The following is a 22,680-nucleotide window of genomic DNA, read 5'->3' as shown; positions in this document are numbered from 1 at the left end:
TTTACATGATTTTTCAGTATGTTTGAGAACCAGTTCTAATCCAGTGGATATCAATTGGTTTCTAAGCCATACTTGAAATTAAATTTCTTTTAATTTTACAGTAGATGCACTAATATAACGGTTTTAAATCAATATAGTATCGACAATAAAATTGAAATTTATTCTCATGTTTAAACAAACTTGATCAGGGGCTGGACCAAGATAACTTTATGATAAGACAAAGTGTAATAAAATCTCGGGAAATGCCTTCAATCTAAATCTATAAACAAGCAATAAAGTGTAGCAATAGGTCCCACCCATTTTTCACACAAGGACAAAACTTGGCCTTTGGCAAAATAATAGTTTTTTATCGCATAGTATTAGACAGCTTTCCGCGGATATTAAAATGAAAAATAATAAGATTAAAACAATTTTTGTTAGCCCCGAATGGCCGAAAGCCAGGGCTTACCAAATTGGTATTAATTTATGATTTTTCTTTAATATTCTTAGAAAATTGTCTATAATACGATGATAAAGATTTTAATAGTTTAACGTTTTTTTGTCTGTACGATATGATCTCGTTAACCACTGATCAGATTGAGTCCTTTATCTAAGAAAATTTACATAGGTCCTGGAATGGCTTTATGCTCTTCTAATTGTAGATTTAAGACATGGGATAGTTTCATTTTATTGGTGTACTCAATATTAATAACTTGTTTAATTAATTTATCTTCTAGTAGCATATCCTTAATCCATGATATTTATGTGGTAAATATTTAATTACTAAAAAACACGAAAATATTAATGTTTTAAGCATAAGTAAAGGCTGATTAATAGGCAATATGGTAAACGAAAAAAGTTTGAAAAAGTGTAAATGTAATTTTTAAAAAGTCAGAAAAAGTGTAAAATGTAATTTTAACATAATGTGTTTTAACAGGTAAACTGGTGTAGCAAGTAATTATGTACATAATACAATATGCAATATAGATAGGAATTTGATATACAAAACATTTTTTAGAGTTTTTTTTCCTAAAAAAAAAATTAAGACATAATTTGAACCATCGTGGCATGTTGTATATGTTGGTCAGAGAAAAATACATATTTTTAATTAGTTTTTTTTCTGTCATTTTTAAAGGAGCGAAGCTACTACAAAACTGTTTAGTGTTGAATTTTTCTAAGGATCTAAAGGGATAAGACAATTGCAATTAAATTGATGTATGTACATCCCCAATGTTGATACACAAAAATATCTCTTTAATAGATTAAAATTAGTGGTTAAATCGTTTGAACACCCTACTTAATGATTAAACCAATCAAAAGTAGACCCAAAGTTGTTAAGCAAACGAATAAGAAAACGTTTTTATAAAACTATGGGGACAAGTGAAATAAAGAGACCTTTGTACCCTCTCTCTCTGAATTTTAGTATGACAAAATGCATTCTAGAAAACACAAAGTAAGAGAAAGAAGAGAATCTTGGACAAAATAATCTTTTTACAGTATACTCATATCTTTTATAAAGGCTTTATTTTTTTATTAAGTGTCCTAAGCCTTTTACACTCACAAGTATAGTTTAAGTAACATACCATATTATTAAAATTTAAATTAATAACATTTATTCTATTTAAAAAATGAATAGAATTTTTTTTGAAAAGACAGGTTAATGAAAAAACTAACAAGGGACACGACCGTATAAAATGCTATTTTTTATTTCTATTAAATTGTAAACGGCTTTTATGTGAGAAAAAAAAGTTAATAGAAGTTAAATAATTGACCGTAGAAGATTGGGATTTGTTGATGTCCGAGATATTACCCTCTTCAATCTGGCACAGACTGTTAATAGACAAGGCCCTTAGAATAAACATAATAAGAATTAGATCCTTAATATATTAAATGGACCAATAAAAACATAGTGTAGGGGAACAACCCGGCCATATTAATGGTTAAAATCTGGATTTTTTTTGGTACGAAAGGGCACTAATTACGTTCATATAAGTCAGCTTTATATAGTTGATTTTTTTCATGTAAAGGTAACTTTTGAGAAATTATATCGTCTAAAACTTTAATAACTTATATAGGATTAATCATATTTGTCTAAATAAAAGCAAAACCCATTGTCTGCTAGAGATTCCTTTTTATGTTGAACAGACTTTTATGCCTAAGTGTCCATCTAGGGATATAACTCTATTGCCATTAATTAGTTTTTAAACATGATTTTTAATTAAGTATCCCCGCCAGGTCCTAACTTGAGCTGCGGTTACGGACATAAAAACTAGAAATGCCGCGATTTTATGATTGGATTCACATAATGAATGTAAAGATTTAAAAAATGGGTGTGCATTCATTTCCGCATGGTCATATTTGTTAAACATTATAACACACATAAATAAGAGGTGGTTTAAAGAGAGAAAGTGGACAATAGGCTTTTTCTTACACAAGTCCCAAAAATTTTATATCAACGTTTTCTTAACAACTTTGGGGACTTAAAATGAATTTTGATTGCTTGGTTTATCAAATTTACTGTCCATACGTTTCAACCACTTATTGTAATCTACTGAAGGGGTAATTTTTGTGTATCATCATTGGAGATGTATATTAACTTATCGTCCATTTTGCATTTTAGCGACACAGCCTTTTTTTTTACTTAAATATGCCTTTCTTCCATATAACAGTAAACAAATTTTTTAACGCCATTATATTTTTTCCTTAAAAAACTATAACAATTTCATTTATAAAATTGAAAAAATAAGTTATAATCATTTAAATAATCTTGAACTATTTAATGATTCCAGACAGTAAAAATTGATTTAAAATCAATGAATATCTTTAGTTTAGAAAGTCATCTTTTCATTTTCAGATTAATCAAGAATGAAGGAAGTATTAAATCACGGGTAAAGTAACTTTTATTTTATCCAGATATAAGAATCTAAGAGGTAATAAGAGTTATTTATCGCATCATATTATAGACAACTTTCCGCGGATATTATAATAAAAAAAATTAAGATTGAAAACAGTTTTGTTAGAGCGAGCTAACAAAATTGGTATTAATTTAGTTATTTATATTTTAATATTCGTGGAAAATTGTCAAGAATATGAATATGATTTTTCAGTATTACTAAGAACTGGTTCAAATACAGAGGATATTAATTGGTTATATACTTTCCCACCCCTAAAAAATACATTCGCCTGGATCTTACATACTAGAGGCTAAGCAATCAGTAAAACCGACTGTCTATTGATTCAGTTTTGATTTGACCAAACAATTACCTATTATGTAATTAATAATTCGCCCATATCATGCCCATTTAATTTATATTCATTTTTCAAAGTTCTATATAATCAAATGTAAACCTATATTATGTGTAATTAATTAAATGCATAGTTGTAAAAATTATACAAGGGATATTTTGTTTAGGTAAAAAATAGATAGTTTTGACTGTTTTTAAGGTCGCAGAGACTTCTAAAATAACAATGATTTATTATAATTTAAATAAAAGATGCCAAATTAAGCAGCCCAACCGTCAAGGATGTATTATATACTTTTAAAAAGCTACATTATGATTGAATGTTTACAAGAAAAATCAGAGCTCTAGCTTCAATGTCAACTGAGGTAATCCAATATCCACCAAGGCGGAGTTACTGACAGTCAATGTGAATAAGTGAAAAAAGCTCTTTATAGTGCCTATAAAACAAATGACGTCATACAATACAAATGACCATAGATAGGCCAATACACAGACTAAATTACTAATGGCAGGCCAGTATACATTTTAAGTGACCAATAGTAGGTATATATAACGTCATTTAGGCACTCTGAGTCTAACAGATTGACAGACAGACAAACAAAATTTCAGACGAACTTTTAAAAATTATTATGATAAATTGAATGCGTATTGGTGTATTGGCTGGTGAGGTCTAGATCACATGAGAATCTTAATGGAAACACATTAACATTCTCATTCTCTCTTTCAAGCAGGGTTGAAAACTTAAGAAAAAGTGGCGAAAATTGGAATTTAACAGTCTCATTTTCCTATTGATGTACACCTCATATTATAATAAACAAAAGCACCAAGCAAGTGTTTATAAAACTTTGAAGACCAGGATAATTTACAGTCCAAGAATTTGTATTGTTATTGTCAAATTATTAATTCTTTGAATACTAAAAGTTGCAACTTTGAATTCTGACGTAAAAACCTGGCATCCCTGTCCACCTTGCATGTTTGAAAGATTTTGATTACACCTTGATACTTACAATGGGAGGAGAGGCAATATCAATATTCTAATCAATGTCCATTAATATTGTAATGTGGTTGGTCTCGTGTGTACAACTATATAGTGTCAGGCTGTCTGTCTGTGTGTCTGTCTGTGTGGGTTTGTCTGCAGGAATGGAGGGTAATTGGTATGTTTATTTCATACGTCCCCAAAGTTTTATAATAGAGTTTTCTTATTCGTTGGCTTAACAACTTTGGAGACTTTTATTGGATTTTGATTAGTTGGTTCATTAAGTTGAGAGTTCAAACATTTCAACCACTAATTGTAATCTATAGACGGTGTAATTTTGTGTATCAAAATTTGGGATGTACATCAATTTATCGGCCATTTTCATATCCCTTTAGATCGCTGGTTTGTCTGTCTATCTGTCTGTATTGTTGTGTGAATGTATGATTGTGTATCTGTGTTTTGGTTTGTGTTTTGTGGTTTTTACAGACTTCTGATTTGTCAACAATGCCCTTTTTATTTAAATTTTTAATTATATCATTAATTTTAATGTACTTAGGCGTCACTTTCTATAATAGTTGATATTTTATTGTTCATTATCTAATATTTAATATATTTCCAGTGATGTGAACCCACGGCTACCTTCTCCGAGTATAAGAAAGAATTAAAAAGAGAAAAGATACTTTTTTAATGAACTATCTTTCTTATAAGAGCTCTACTTTAACTACTTAAAATAGTCTTAAACCTGCCCATCTTCACAGGTATGCTTTTTTCATATTTACACCCATATTCTACTGTTTACAGAAATTTTTTTTTTAAATCCTGCGGCTCCACATCCCTGGATAATTCTGACTCTTATACTGCGCACACAACCCCTGGTGACGTTGTAATTTATGTGTCATAAAAGATAGCAAATTCATTTGGCTGGTATGATAGCGGGGCGAGTTTGGACCTTTTGTCTTTTAGTTGTACATTAGCACTGTTCAAAACAAAAATATAACCACGTTTTATTAATTGTTGTCGCAAAAACTTACTTTCAATCAATAATCTTAATCTAAAGAAGGGGCAATTTTATTTATCATCATTTTATCGTCCATTGTCTTATACCTTAATTCGGATTTTTTATGTTTTTCAACATCTACACATTGTTATTTTGGTCTTTTTAAAGACATATTTTCCTCCTAAAAATACAGAAAATCTAAAAATGCTAATATTGAACAAGCCTAATGTAGCTACATGACTTTAGCACAATTAAATTTACAACAAATTTGCCGTGTAATGTTTGATAGGATGGGAAATTATTGAATGCGAATATTATAATAATAATAATATCATATTGTCAGCTTTACAAGGTTCTGCTGCAAAATTTGCTCTTGAACAATGTTGGACATTTATTGCAATTTGACCATTCATTTTGTACTTTATTTAAGCATGTTAAAATTATCCTATAGATTTCAAATTTAGCTTGACGATTTCTGTTATAGTTCATTGTCAGAGAGTCCCCTTTTCTTTCATAAACATTAATTCCGATTAGGCACACTGTTATAAGCGAAACATCTCTAGAATTAAGTTCTAAAATGTTAAAATATTAAATGAGTTTTCAATTACAGCTAACTTTTTGTAACTTTAAAGAAAGCTTCATACATATCGATAATGACAATTGTATATTTTTGGGGGGATAGGTCAACCAAAATAGAAAATCAGTCTAAATCTTTTGGTGTGTGTTTTGTGTAGCATAATTAATCTAACAGCCTTTGACACTCAAAATTAAACAGTGCTTGACCGTCATTAAATATTAGAGAAATGTCTGGTGGAACTTATTAATGGAATACTTTTAGGAATTCCCACCTCTCAAAAGGGAAATCCCAAACTCCAATAAAACATTTATCCAACATCTACAATACAAAGTAGAACGATGTCCGTCCGTCTGAAGCTTATGTCTTGCTAACCGCTTAACCGATTGGGCTCTACTCTCCATGGAATATAACTACTGGTCCTACGGTGGTTTTAAGCTATTTTCTTAGGAGGTGAGACATTAGTTGGTGATTTTAAATTTTTAGATATCTCAATAGCTTCGATTCTATATAGGCTAGGGACAAAGTCACAAGTAAATATATAATGTATCTTAAATCATTTGCAATTGAAAAATATTGAAAAGAAAGTTGTTGTGTGTAAAAAATGGTAAATTAATTCTTCAAATGGTTAATTTCAATAATAGGAAGCTGTTTTTATCTTTGCTGTTAGCTAGCAGGGGGCGCAGGGGAGTAGAGACGCACAGGGGGTAAAAAACGCAAGGAAGCAGGAGGGCGCCTCAACAACTATTTCTTTCTTATTCATCAACCCCAGAGAGAGAGGGGACAATCGACTGTTTTACTAGTCCCCAAAGTTTTATAATAACGTTTTCTTATTCGTTGGCTTGACAACTTTGGGGACTTTAGTGAGTTTTGATTGGTTGGTTCATTAAATTGAGTGTTCAACGTTTCTACCATTAATTTTAATCTACAAAAGGGGTAATTTTGTGTATCGTCATTGGGGATGTCAATCCATGTATCAGTCATTGTCTTATCCCTTTAGATCCCTACATCAACCCAACTCAATTATTTTCCCAAATAGTCCGCACCTCCTGGGGGTAAAACTTCTCTAGTTTCTTTTTAACAAACACATGAAAACAGAGATTGAACAATAGTGACAAAATTATCTTTTCCCAAATTAAAAATATTGCCCATTGCTGTAAGGTAAAAGAAAGGGAAGTTGTTTAACTTAAGCCCCTATGTCCTCTCCCTCCCTGACAAAACATCATCTTTGTTTTTATGCTCTTTGGCAGGGATCTAAAGGGATAAGACAATGTCTGATAAATTGATGTACATCCCCAATGATGATACAAAAAGTAAATCTTCTTTAGATTGGCATTAGTGATTTAAACGATTGCATACTAAGCTTATTAAATCAACCAGTCAAAATTGAATAAAAGTCCCCAAAATTGTTAAGCCAACGAATAAGAAAACTTTGGGTACTAGTGTAATAAATATCCCCATGTCACCTCCCTCCCTGATCAAGAGTAGTGAGCATTATGAATAGATAGATAAATAATGAAACAGTGAATTTGGTTTTGATGAGCTACCCTAGACAAACAAAAACAGTTTGAAGAATATAGATAAAGATATCTCTCTGGCTAGATGGAAAGATGGATGGATGGATCAAGATATCAAAATTCAAATACAATAAGAAAATGATTCATAATTATTTTGAATCAAAATTTGCACCCTTAGCATTATTTTATTGAAACTTATCATTTGGAATAGATAGTAAATGGGATAAAAATCAAACTTCCAAAGATTATTCCTACAATTATTATAAAGTATTTAGTGGATCAAACAGCTAAGGCATTCCCCCTAGTTGAAATAAGTAAGATCAATATCTTAACACGGGGCTTGCAAAAAACGAGAAAATGGAGATAATTTAAAATATTTAAAAATGTGTCTAAATTTAGCATTAGTGTATGTACACCTTCTGAGAGGTGTAAAGATTAAGACTCAGTGGTTAAAATGTAAATCATCCGTCTGTCCTACTATCCATCACACTGGCATAGCATTTAAATTAAGTTGTAGGTAATACCAGGGATCTAGAGGGATAAGACAATGGCCGATAAATTGATGCACATCTCCAATAATGATATACAAAATTTTCCCTTCTGTAGATTTCAATTAGTGATTAAAACATTTGGACACTCAACTTAATCAAAATTCGATCAAAGTCCCCAAAGTTTTTAAGCCAACGAACAAGAAAACGTTATTATAACGTTCATTCAGTCATATTTTTGGCAATTTTGGTCATCAAAGCATAAATGTAAAGTTTAATTTTATTAGTTAATTATGATGAATTTGCTGTGCAAAAAATTTTTCAAGAAAAACACATTTTAGAACCTATTTTTTACTACAAACCATCAACTTATGTTTTTGTTGTAGCACAATGTGGCATTGCGTGTCTCATATTTATGTAATTACAGAGATCATACAAAATTTGAGGCCTTAACTAAGCAGCTCAGATCATCATTTATTCAATAATTGTCCTATCAATTCTTTATTTCATTGTATAATTTACACAGTTGGTATTTCCTTTGGCTAAATTCCTTATTCGTACCTTCTGATAAAACTTGGAAATAAGTCAGTTCGAATCTCAATCCCAATAAAGAAGTTAGCAAAATCTTAAGGGATAATACAATGGACGATTAATTGCTATACATCCCCATTAATGATACCAAAAATACCACTTGGTGGTTGAAACATTTGGATACTCAACTTAGGGCACCAACCAATCAAAATTCAATATAAGTCCTCAAAGTTGTTAAGCCAACGAGTACGAAACCGTTAATATAAAACTTTGAGGACAAGTGTAATACAGCCTATTGTCCCTTTTTTCTGATTGTATTGGCTCATAAATTAGCGCGATCAATATTATGCATAGACAAAAGTTCATTTTCAAGTAAATCATTTACAGAAAATACTTTATACAAACTAAAAAAACTCAAACTGTTTAAAATCCTGATTTTTCACCTTTAAATTTAATAGTTTGGTAATGTTGTAAAAAACATTGATCTTTTTTTTCTGATAGACAATTCTTGGATAAAACTTTATTGTAAAATTTAACACGCTGGACAGTCAACCGCAAATCTTTGATGCAATAGTTAAACTTTCAACTTTGAGTTGAGTTATGAGCAAGATCTCAAATAATCATATTCTTATATAAAAGCAACAGGGTGTCTATGTGTCTCTATGTGTGTGTGTGTGTGTGTGTGTGTGTGTGTGTGTGTGTGTAGCAAAGGAACTCGCAAATCGATGAACCTTACTAAAGTCTTCTAGAGGCCTCTAGGGGCTTAGCCGCTAGAAGACAATAAATATAATAACAAATTTAGTGGAAAAAATTCTATTAAAATAGCCAAAATCCCAAAACCAACATTTTATCCTTTTACAAGTTATCATAAGTTCTCAATATTTTTTAAACTATTTAATCAATTTCAATAGATTGTTTTTTTTTCTATAATAAATTGAAGCCAAAATCTAAAGCCAAAGTATATTGAACATGTAAATTGTTGGCAACGCTCCCTGAAAACGGACAACCCTTCAAATTATATTTCACTTTCAATCTGCAAAAAAAGTTGCGAAATATATTGGGTAATAAAAAACGTGGGCGACGACGTGGCTGAGCAGGGGTGAGAATTGAGTGGATAGCTGTTAACTAGAGTAGCTATTCTATTTTATTACAGACTAGTGGTTCCGAAAGGGGAATAGGTAGGTAGAAAATAGCAAAAAATAACGTACCAAAACTTGAATCTAAAAATAAAACAGTCCGTAACCAACTCACGACCTTTATGGAGCATCTCTTAAATGGAGAAGCCAATTTGTTCAGTAGTTATACTGATATTTTAAGCTACAACAAAAAGACCCCACTTCTTTAAAAATCTTTTTAAAAATCTTCTTGCAATTTAAAAAATCTGTCATTGAAAATATTTGGTAGTATTCTTCACTAATGTTATAACATACACGTTTTACTTTGGACGAACTAGAATATGGTTTATACAGTATATGTAGGTAAAACTTTAAAAGCTTATTGAAGCTTAAGTAACTACTAATGTATTTCAAAGTTTGCCTTACTTCTTTTTCTTATTTGAAGTTATGAAATAAGTAGCTTATTTCAATACTGTAGCTGTAGAAATCATAATTGTACATAATAATGATAAAAAAAACTATAAAATAGCCGCTTTAATAAACAAGCATCATTTTAATACCCACACCAGTAAATGTTATATGGCAAATAAAAAGGGGAAAGGTATTTTTCGGAGGGTTGTTGGCAGAGTGTTTGGGGGCCGATATGTTGGAGGGCGGTTGGCCCTGTTGAGCTTAAGCTTAGTGGTGATATGTAATTTCAAGTAGAATGTCGACATTTTTATTATAAGTGGTCTGAACTGACGTAGATATTGCCTGATATTTATATCAATATCAGTAAAGTGTACTACCACAAACCTCTATCTTCCAATTAGATGACAATTTAATTTTTGTTGATATAACAATAGAACCCAAAGCTTAACAGGTAAGTCCCTGGCTGTTGTATACTAATTTATCGTTCTGCCAAATTTATAGATAGACGAATCATGGACAAAAAAAGCTTGGTTAATGCATAAAATCCCTTTTTATTGCACCTTCGGAACTTTTGATGTAGGTACGTGAAGGAACACAAGTGAACCAATTTAGTACATTGTACAATTTCATTTCTAAACCATAAACGAAAAGCGTGGACAAAAATGAGCAAAATATTAATATTAATAAGAAACATATGCAAGAAATATTATTTTTTTTTTGGACATATAAAAATATATAAATAATGCTTTTAATAGTGCCTATAAAAATGACGCCATACTGGCCTACCATTGGTCAATTAAATGTATACTGGCCTGCCAATGGTAATTTAGTCTGTGTATTGGCCTACCATATGTAATTTGTATTATAAGACGTCATCTTTTATTGGCACTATATAATTACAAATATTCCAAAAGATTAATAGTAGTGTTATATTCTAATTATTGGTCAATTTAAGACAAAAGTTCATCTTACAAATGTCTTTAATTCTATATGCCAAACACCTTTATTTTTGATTGGCAGAAAAGTTGTAGACAATGCAGCTTTTTTTGTAAATCTAACTTGGTTTTTCTTTGCTGTTCAAATTCCACATTATTTAAATGAAGTAATGTAAATGAGTTACATATACAAATCACGGAGGAGGGGGATAAGTGCTGTTTAATTAATCTACAACCCTTTCTACTTGGATTATTTACAAGGAAGTTCTTCTTAGTGTCTAAAAAAATGATGTCATACTGGCCTACCATTGCTCAATTAAAATATATACTTGCCTGCCATTGGTTAATTAGTCTGTTTATTGGCCAATCGGTGGACAATTATATTGTATGACGTCATTCTTATAGGCACTATAAAACAGCTTCATTTAAAAGAGCCAAATTTTACATATCAAAATTGGGAGGAAAGAATAATTTTTTGTCCTATCCATGAAATCCTTGACATTACATACATGGCCAGAAAGACAAGGAGGGAGGGGACATTGGGCTGTTTATTACACTAGTCCCCAAAAGTTTACAGTAACGTTGCTTATTCAATATTCATTGAAGACTTTAATTGAATTTTGATTGGTTAGTTGATTTACTTCAGTATCTAATTGTAATCTATGTAGGTGTAAATTTGTGATTTATCATTGGGTATTCAAATCAATTTATCAGCCATTGTCTTATCCCTTTAGATCCCTGTGAGAAAGACCTGTGTGTGCTCCTTTGTAAGCATTCTCCTTCTGGCCATTAAGACGAGTATGGACACAATGAATACAACAGTAACTATACACCAGGGATGTGAAGGGATAAGACTATGGCCGATCAATTGATATACATCCCCAATGATGATACCACAAAATCACCCCTTCTTTAGATTACAAATAGAGGTAGAAACGTTTGGACACATGGTATTATAATTTTTGAGGACTAGTGTAATTAACAGCCCAATGTCCCTTCCCTGCCTGCTTGGAAACACAGATAAAGATTTAAATAAGTAATAATAACATTTATATAAAAATTGGCCTAGTGTTTTAATCCTATCATTGCAATAACTTTATTTGAAGCTCCTAACAAGGGCTAAGACATTCTCTCTAATCAGAAAAATTTAAAACTATACAAAAAGACTTTCAGTGAAAACAAAGATTTTCTCGTATTCTTTCGAATCCGGTGGATAAGAACCGGTTCTCATCCATACGAAAAAACTATGTCTAGCATCGTATTATATCCAGCTTTCTACAAATTTAAAAATGTACAATCATAAGATTAAAACCAGTTCTTTTAGCCGGTGCCTTCGGCACCTCGGGGCTAAAAAGACTAGTTTTAATCTTATAATTGTACATTCTATATCCGCGGAAAGCGGTTTATAATACGATGAAGAAATAACTATTATTTTATTGAGAGGAATTGTGTAAAAATTAACAATTTACAAGTTTAGCATACCGTTTCTTTAAAGGTGCTCTGTCCAATTGTTTTTCTAAATCTTTTTTCCTAAACCCTGATGAAATTAAAGGGGTGGAGTTTAAATGCTTGAAAAGGCTTCATGTGGGGCAATAAAATCTTACTATTCCACCATTTAGGTTTTGCTTTAATTTAACTTAAAGTAAAAATTCACATTTATAAAAAAAAGTAATATGTACCTTTTTCTCCTTAAATTCTGGAATGCTGATAATAGATGAAAAAAGATAATTTATGAAAAGAAACAATATATTTATACTATCCCAGTACTGTTTACATTTTTGAAGGATTATGCTATACTTGTACATAAAGACCTAGCTTATCAACAGGCCTGCAAGAATGGAGTGTAGTTTTCACTGTAAAATTTTCAAGGGACACAATGTCAAAATATCCTAAATCACCATATTACTTTAATGTAATATAACAAGTTTTAATGTCAAAAGTACACAGATATCATAACTGACAACCATTAAAATTCTAATTAAAAGCTAATGTCAGGATGGAAAAATGAAAGGACAGAAAATGTTTGCTTACCTATACTAATGGTCAGGTTTTCTAATAAACCCTCGTGCCTCTGCAGCTGGTCTTTCAAATCATCAACTGTTATACCGTCACAACCCTCCTGAAATAATAATAATATTAGTTGGAAAAATGGAAATATAATTACTTGGATGTTACAACAGATTTTCATGTTCTCTAATTAAGTAAAACTCGCATCGGGCTAAAACAACGTCCTCCCCCCCCCCCCCCCCCCTCCAATCCAACCTCTACACCCCATTGCCTCTTCTCTTACTGGATCAACGAACAGACTAATAAAAGAGTTCCATATTAGCAACATAAATTGACGATTTCCCCCTGTCATGATATCCACGTACATTCTATATCCATTGATGTAATATTTATAAGATAGATATTTAGGTACACCTAAGTCTGTAAATATAAGATGGAGTCATTTAAAACTAATTCAAACCTTTGCACAATTTATCTCATCGTATTATAGACAGCTTTAAAAATCTTACCCTAGATGTGCCGATCCACGGGGTAACAAAACTGGTATTTATTTTAAGATTTTTATTTTGTTATTCATGGAAAATTGTCTTTAATACGATTCTATAGATGATTTTTTAGTATGACTAAGAACCGGTTCTAATTGGCAGATATTATTTGGTTTCGAATCTATACTGGAAAATTATTTATATTCACTTCAACAAGTTATCATATTTTTATAGTCTATATTAAAATCAAATTAAGACTTAAATACTTTTTTGAGTTGGGATTTTCTAGGCGTTTACATTTATTGTCAGGACTGTAGTTATTGTTAATAATTATTCAGGAAATAAAAGTTATTTATTGCAACATATTATAGACAGCTTTCCGCTGATATTAAAATGGAAAACCATTTTTGTTATTCCGGGGGGCCGGAAAAAAACTTGTTTAAATCTTATGATTTTAAAATTTCTGTCCTGAAATTAATTCAACAGGAATCTCTGCTAATAGCTCAAAAATGAAGTTTTCTTAGTGTCTAAAAAAATGATGTCATACTGGCCTACCATTGGTCAAATAAATATATACTTGCCTGCCATTAGTAATTTAGTCTGTGTATTGTCCTATCATTGGTCATTTTAAGTATGACGTCATTTTTTATAAGCACTATAAAAAGCTTTATTTGCCTATCCCATTATTTCCCAAATAAACGGGCCAATACATGATTCTATTTTAGTGTCGGGCGTGTCCCTAGCCAGGCGCTGATAAGATTATCATATTCTCAAACAAATATCATTGCAACACTGTCACTCAAACATCAAATTAGGCAAATATTATAATAGTTATTTAACGCATAAACAGCTATCCGCGAAAATAAAAATGTACAATTATAAGATTAAAACCAGTTTTGTTAGCAGCGAGATGCCGAAGGCTTTGATTCTATGATTGCTAATTTGTCTATTCGAAGAAAACTGGATATAAACGATACATTACATGAATTACAGTGTGACTGAAAACCGTTCCTTATCCACCTGATATTAATCGGTTTCGAAGCCTAGCTGGAATATATTTTATAGGCTGTGTGCTTATTTGGCTTATATTATAAAGGTTAATGTGTCTGACTTCATTAGAGTTTAATAAATATTAGGATTTTCTAAATTTAAGAAGTAACATAAAATTGACCACTTATTAAGTCGCACTCTTTTAGAGAAAGCATCGGCAGCCACCTGCCAGATATTGCGAGGAATAGCAGCCGCAGCAATTGATGTCATTTTGAATATTCTGCAGCAGCAGCCGTCAATATGGCAATGAATACAAAAAAAAATTACAAAGTCTCATGTTTAAAAAGTAGTTTATAAAAATTGATGGTTGTCGATGAAATATTAGCTGAAAGCAAATGAAAAAGAAATATTAAAATAACTAAGTAAAAAAAGAATCAAAATATTTGAAGCTCCTTTAGTTTGATAAACTATCAATAAATCTAAAGCTGAAATAAACATGCTCCCATATATGGATACCAAATTAAATCATATAATCTTGGAACTGCCAACTTTGGAGAAATAAATGGTAAATCACTGAATCATAAAGGAGGGGGTGGGGGGGGGGGAGTAGCCCCATTTCTTCATCTTGATTAAGTTAAAAAAGGCAAAGAGAAAAAAATAAAGAACAATAATAATAAAAACCAGAAATAAAAATAAAGATAGAAATTTTTAAACAAAATTAATATCACATTTCAGCTATAAAACTTTATCAGATACAAAAAAAAATGGTTATAAATTAAGTAATTAAGGATAGGTCAAATGCAATTAAATTGATCATCTTTTTCCAAATTGAAGAGTATATATTAATAGTTAAAGGAAAAAGTAAAAACTTTTTATCCACTGATTTTTATGTATTAAGTATTCTATGAAAATAAAATGGTATTGGGTTTTGGAGTCCAAAGTGATTAAAGATTAATGTTTCTACTTGTTGTGACTAAATCAAGAATAAAAAATCAACACAGTTGTTGTTGGTTTCGTGATTGTCTTGCATATTTTCTTTCTTTTTTTATATTATTATGAGAACTGAGCATCTGATATACAACTCAATTCCATGATTTTTTTGAGCTTCGCTACTTATGTAAGTTGTCATCCTTGTTTAGCGTATCTTTTACCTACTGATTTTACTTTACAAATATATGATACATATCCAAAGATAGAAAGGTTAAAATTTCTTTTTGAATAAAAAGTTGCCATACCAAAAGTATACAATAAGTAACAACCAAATCTATTCAACCAAAATTAGAACTTCAAAAGATTGTTCCGAAAAAAACACAACTTAAAATTTTTAGCTGTTTTTTAATAATTTCAAGGGAATGCATAGTAACTATATTTTTCTCTTTATCGTTTCAAATGCTTAAATTTTTTACCATTCTATAATTGGAACCTCCATTAACTAAAATAATTTATTTGTTTCCTTTTAAGATTAGAGGACAAGTAATATGTCCTCGAAATTGCAATAGCTTTTACTTCCAACATACAGATTAACAAATATAAAGTTTGGGTCATGTGAAGAAGACGAAGTTGCTGATTTCGTCGTATTTTCACAGTAGCTTTTGAAAGATTATTTTAGGTTAGGCGATTGCCCCGCAGGGTTAGGCATTTGACCCCGCATGGTTAGAGCCCCCCGCAGGGGCTAGAAGTAGGAGAAAAGCTACTGTGAAAATATGACGAAACCCACAACTTCCTTCGCATGACTCTAAAGTTTCAATAATGCTTTACTAAATAAAATTAGTTTGTAATCCTACAGAAACGCCTTTAAGCTAAATTGAGACGTTTATGAAGGCGGAAGATTGGGAGCAAAAATCTAGTGACAGTGGGGGGTGGGGGGAGAGGTTAGGAGGGACCCCCCGGGGCTAGGGCTGGGCTTTACAAGCCATAGACTAGGTATGAAAATATGTATGGCTCATTTTTACAAAACTGTTTTTTCTACATAATTGAATTTTATTTTAAGATTGAAGAATGATTTTGAAATATTATCTATTCATTCATAGGGGTGTGGAAGAGGGGAGGGGGGATTAGGGGTGTCTACACCCCTGCGTTAAAACCCTAATTACGTCAATGTTCTCAACCATTTATTTGCTAAGAAATTTAGGTGATATTGAAGGCAGTGTCCTCTAAGACTCAAATTACCACAAATTGAGTTAATTAGATTTTAATTTCTTACTGTAATTAGTAAAATGCCAACTAAATTTTTTTATGGACAATATTACGTTGTTTGATCTGTGAAAATGCGGGGGTATGAATTTATGAAATCTAGCACAATCTCTTTACTTTACAGGAATAAATTGATTATTTGTTATGTCTTTTTTCCAAAAGGCATATAGTTTTCACTTCTTCCGCCAATTCAAAACAATTCTTTAATTATTTCTCGTCATTTTTATGGCCATTTTTTATAAAAAAAAAAATTTTTCACCCTAAGTGATCTAAACTTATTTGTTGACCTAATGTCATTGAAACAAAAATGCCATCTTTAAAGATTTAATGTAATATTTTTTGGTAAGCCTATTATATAAAGTAGTAAGGTTTCTTGTATGTAGCTAAATACCTAAAATAATGTCTCTCTTCAGATTTACGTATGATTTACAAAGAAACCACAAATATTGGGGTGATTTTAGGCTATTTATTTCACATTGTAGAGATCTTAAAGTGTAGAGGTCTAGTAAGTTAGTAAAGGAAGACTGCTTTGTTTACTTTTTCTCCCTGCTATGTAAAATATATTTTCAGTATGGCTTAGAAACCGATTAATATATGCTTGATTAGAACCGGTTCTCAGCCATACTGTAAAATCACGTATTTCATCGTATTACAGACAAATTTCCACGAATATCTAAATAAACGATCATAATCAGTTTTGTTATCCCGGGCCTCCGGCCTCTCAAGGCCAACACAACTAGTTTTAATCTTATATTTTTCATTTTAATATCGGCGATACGATAAATAACTATTCCAAAACACTTTTACCCATCCCCTTTATCCCTAGTTGAAGCAGTATGCTCATCACAAATACAATTTGTTACAACCCATTTCAAATTGAATAAACCGCCTCGACATACTTACTTACATACACAACAAGAACGACCATTGACAATTGTTGAAAAGCTTTTTGAAAAAGCTGAAGTAGAACAAAAGGGAACCCCTGTGTGGTGCCTTTAAAAATGACGTTATACAATAAAAAATAACCAATGATTGGCCAATACACAGACTAAATTACCAATGGCAGGCCAGTATACAGTTTAATTGACTAATAGGCCAGTATGTCATTTTATAGGTGCTATAAAATTTTGATCATACACTGCTATAATATCAGACGTGGGCCAATTTTTAGATCTTGTGTAAACCATTATCACAATCAAGTATTACTTACAGATAAAGATTAAGCAATCAAAGCGACAAAGGAATATAGAGACATTTTGATCAGTAAAAAGAAACTTAATATTATCACTTAAACAACTATCAAAGATTTAATTAATCCGATGATTGCAGAGTAGCTTCGCTACAAAACCCATATGTAGTGTGTCCTTTTTTACAGTCTCTACACGACTCAAGTTACTACTACATTACATCATGTAACAATCATCATAAAACCTTTTTTATATCATTTTTTTGAATGACAGGTCAGTTGATAAAATGTAACATGAATAAAACAGCCTGCTGCATTTTAAAGATAATCTTTTTATGTGCATATCAGTAAGGAAATCGAATAGATTACAGTGTAATAGAGCGGTAACAATTTTTTGAGATCCTAGCTTTTGAAAATACTACAGTCTATTCGAAAAAAATGCATCTAAAGTTTTTTTTGTAAAACAGAACTAGGATAACATTATCTACTCTTGAAAACAATAGACAATTCAACCTCCGCACTACATAAGATAAAAATATGTATCGACAATTTAGCACATCAATATCTCCTATCTTGCATCCTATTCATGTCATAAACAAATGCACTGCTATCAAAAAAGAAAAACAGTTGATCCATTAAGTATTGAAATAAAGCACATTTTTCTCCCCCCACATTTTTTTGTTGAAAATGTGCAATGATAAGATTTTAGACAGTAAAAGTTGAGAGGTGGAAAATTCTACTTGTATTATTATATGATAAGGAATCTCCTCCTACTTTATAGATGTTTTTAAATTAAATATTCTTAGTGAAATTAGACTTTTATTATATAGTGTAAATGTCTTTTTACTAATTATTTGGTCAAAAAAGACTTCAAACCATTTGAATAACTAAACCACGGTCCATTGAAAATACTTAACTATCCTTTTTGTGATTGGAAAAGAGAAAAAATAAATTCTTTTATAAAGTTTTTAAGAGAGGGGACCTCGTTTCCAACTCCCAACTGGTTCAAGTCTTTGCGATGCATGGTTCTGCAGCTAAACACATGTTTCTTAATCATATTTACTGATAAGCTTAATAGTTGAAATATATGCATATCCAGTGTAATATCTAACCGTATTTGTAACACAACTCAAACAAACAAATTTTGTTTTTGCATTTGTTTTATGTATTGCAAATTGTTTTCTGCAAATTTGGATTCTTTAAAATCTTTATTGTATCATTGTACACATATTGTGTAAGATAATTATATTTTTGGTATGTCCGTACGTCCGTCTGAAAACGACGCTACACAGTCAATTGACATTACAGGTATGATAGCTAGTTGTTGCATCATTATATTCTAGCGGCTACGTCCCTAGTTGTACTTGAGTAAGGGGAAATTTACCCTCCACTTTTGATTTAAATTGTAATAGAAAGAGAAATTTTGAGGGGTCATTTTTTAGGGGCGATTTCTCTTGGGGGGATGATGGTACCCTTACTCAAAACAGTTATAAACCTTCCCAGGATCTATGAGAAGCTAAACTGTAAAGGAGAACCATATTGGTTCAGCAGTTAGATTCTAGATTCTTCGCTAAATCATGTAAAGAAAGTAATCTTTAATCAATCATTGAAAATAAATAATAAATTAAAATCCAAAACCACTAAAAATATTAATTTGTGTGTGTGTGTGTGTGTGTGTGTGTGTGTGTGTGTGTGTGTGTGTGTGCGAACACAGACAATATTGCACTGTCAAAATAATGATAAAACATTGTCTAGCAATTTGATCAACAACATTCAAGAAAAAAAACCAAGAATAATAATTTCCAATATTCGCCAAGATTTATAGAAATTCAAGCATATTTAAAAGAAGAATATTAGGTGTATTAAGTGTGTAGGTTGAAAAGGGTTTTATTCCAGAGAACGATAGTCAAATATTTAATACTATTATTTAAAAGGAAGTATTAATTTTCACTCAATAGGACGTACTGACAAGTCTTAATACAAGAGATATGCAGAGTTGCTTTACTACTAAAAAACACATCTCTGAAACTAATTAACTGAGAACAAATTATTTTATGCTAATTTATTTCTGCACACTAACATTGTACACACCCAGGGATCTAAAGGGATAAGACAATGGCCGATAAATTGATGTACATCCCCAATGATAATACACAAAATCACCACTTCTTCATTTAAAAATTATTAGGTGAAACGTTTAAACACTCCACTTAAAGAACCAACGGATCAAATACATTAGAAGTCCCCAAAGTTGTTAAGCCAACGATTAAGAAATGGTATCATAAAACTTTAAGGACTATAGTTTAATAGACAGCCTATTGTACCCTCCCTTCTTGGTTCTACAGGGAAGATAGGGATATAATGAATATTATGTGTAATGTATTGATACCCATTAAAATACACTTCAACTTCAATCCAAATTTTAATCCTGGATCAAGAAATCCAAGAATAATCTCTTACAAAAAGTTTTTGTTACTCAGAAGCTATAAAATTGGTTTTGTACACCAACTACCATCTCTACTCTATACATATGTATATTAAACAGGGTGCTGCCGCTCAAAAAAATGTCCAAATAAACAAAAATAACATAACATAGTTTCTAATAAAAATGACGTCATACAATACGAATGACTAATGATAGACGAGTATATATTTTAATTGACCAAAAGTAAAACGTATACTTATACATATCTGGTTATTTGTATTGTATGACGTCATTTTACCTATGATAGGCCAGTATACATTTTAATTGACCAATGGTAAAATGTATACTGAACTATCATTGGTTAATTGTATTGGGTGCCGTAATTTATATTAGGGACCATAAGCTGCTTCGAATATTTTTTACAATCCTTTAGACCTTAATCACAACAAAACTTTAGTTATTTGTAGATCAAAACAGGCTACTTTACTCATTGTGGGCTTTTTACATATTCTTACATGGCTGTTACAGGTTATATTTTTTACTGAAAAAAAAACATTCAGATGTAGCACCCTGTAAATACAAAACTGAAAATGAAAAATTGCCAGAATTTTAAGGACCGGGAATAGTGTTGAAGTGAGAGATGAGTAAGTCTTGACCCCTCATATAATCAACATAGCCCCACCCCCCCCCCCCCCCTCTAACTCATAGTATAGTTAATATTTTGTGTGGCTCGGGGCCTCCTCACTATTTATACGTAATTGATTATGTTGAAAAGTTTGGAGTTTTGATGGTGTGGTGATAATGAATGATCCTAAGATAATATGTATTTATAGATATACGCATCTTTTTGAGAAGCAAGGCTACTCTTCAAGCCGCTTGTTTCAGTATGTCTGTCTTTCTCTTGTATAACATGGTAACTTCCATTTTTACAAAAAGTATATATTACTCTTTTTTTCTTAAAATGTATTGTTGGCCTTTTTATTCATTAATAGTCTAATCAAAGTCTTCAAAGGTATAATGATAATCGTAATTAAGGGAGTGTCAACACCCCACTTAATATTCAACTTTGGTAAGACTACCTTCCCCCTTTTTTACCCCTTCAATTGTTCAGACCCTAGGTGAAACCCTGTGCAAGCCACTGAATATAAACATACACATTGACTGTGAAAATCCTGCAAATTATTAATTTTAATTTTTACAACTTCGCTAATAATAGAGTTAACCATCCTTGTTTTAAAATAAAGATTATCAAACAAATATTTCAAGAAAAGAAAAAAACAAATCTTTGCGTGTTCGAGATTCTGTAAATTGAAATAAAAGCATTTATATTATTAATTAGTTTCAATTAAAATAAAATTGCACTTACAACTGCATATTTATCTTTGATACTTGCTCATATTCAATTGGAAAGATTTATTATACATTTTGGAACAAGTCGAAAATACGATGGAGGATTGGTAACGTTAAATACAACGGCTGGCCCGACTGAAAAAAATATGAACATCGTTAGAACTAGAATAAATTAAAATAGCCAAGACCAGGGCCTTGATAGTTATATAGGCAATTGTAGGCTGTGCAACCAGTCAACCCAGCCTTTAAAGATACAGTATGACCTTCCTTTTTTTTAGACTTGATCCAAAACTTCATGTATCATTTAAAAGCATAGGTTTGCACTGCACTGGGTAAAATGAACAAAATGCATTTTTATTCTCAGCACAGGTTTAGGTTTATTTATCTTTCATATTCAACAATAGTTTGCTGATTAATTCTTTGAGTATTCTAAAATAGCAGGGATTTTAAGGGATAGGACATTGGACGATAAATTAATGCACAACAACAATTGCGATGACAAAAACTATCTCACTACTGGTGGAAAAGTTTAGACACCACTAGGTTGCACCGCCAAATTATGATTTACTAAATGTCCCCAAAGTTGTTAAGCCAACGAATGAGTATATAAAATATTGGAGACCATGTGGAGTCTATAAAGAGTTCTCAAGCTGGAGACTCAATTTAACCTAACCTCAACATCGTATTGTAACAAAAAAGCAACATAAATTAGAATTTCTAATAAAATCATCCAAACTTACCCTAACAGCATCCTCGAAAAGGGCATTGGCCAGATCTGAAACTTCTTTCTCATCAAACTCCATCCCATTCTCCACCATACAGGCTTTCATCACTTCGCGCAGGTCAGCCTCGTCAATCAAACCATCATCTACGACAATTATGTGGCTTTAAATAAATGTATAGGTATACCTGATAACTACCTGGTTCCAGAGGTGGGGACTTTTTTTGCTTTTTGCTCTTTTATATTGAATTTCCGACGCTAATGGCTGATATTCAAAGACCCAATCAAAGTCGACACAAAGTCTAGTGAACATACAGTATTTAACCCCTGCCCTCTCTATTCTTTTACTTTAATGATCTAATATCAGGACGGATAAGGAATTTGATAATCAAACGTTGAATTTTAGTAAAGCTAAACATCGAGATGTTCTTTAATAACTTGTTCTTTCGAGATAACTTTTACTAAAGATAAATTCATGATGATAATCAAATTACACATTCTATATATTTAAATTAATGGTTGAAATGTTTGATCACTACTAGTGTTGAACCAATCAAT

The 22,680-nt window shown here is 31.3% G+C and overlaps 1 protein-coding gene across 4 annotated transcripts in view; it reads right to left on the bottom strand.

Moving 5' to 3' along the window:
• Positions 1-22,680, bottom strand: part of Nox (NADPH oxidase) — a 196,024-nt gene that overhangs the window by 26,074 nt on the left and 147,270 nt on the right. For all 4 annotated transcript variants that reach the window (XM_080157021.1, XM_080157023.1, XM_080157022.1 and 1 more), the window contains 2 exons: positions 22,142-22,269; positions 12,797-12,884 (listed from right to left, as the gene is read on the bottom strand). In XM_080157021.1, the coding sequence (XP_080013147.1) occupies positions 12,797-12,884; positions 22,142-22,269 (216 nt within the window). The remainder of the gene's footprint in view (positions 1-12,796; positions 12,885-22,141; positions 22,270-22,680) is intronic.

This window comes from Acartia tonsa, chromosome 4 (genome assembly GCF_053477335.1).
Source record: "Acartia tonsa isolate MP-2025a chromosome 4, ASM5347733v1, whole genome shotgun sequence".
NCBI classification, from domain to species: domain Eukaryota; kingdom Metazoa; phylum Arthropoda; class Copepoda; order Calanoida; family Acartiidae; genus Acartia; species Acartia tonsa.
Note: the sequence above shows the minus strand (reverse complement) of the source record. Positions and strands in the feature narration are given on the sequence as shown.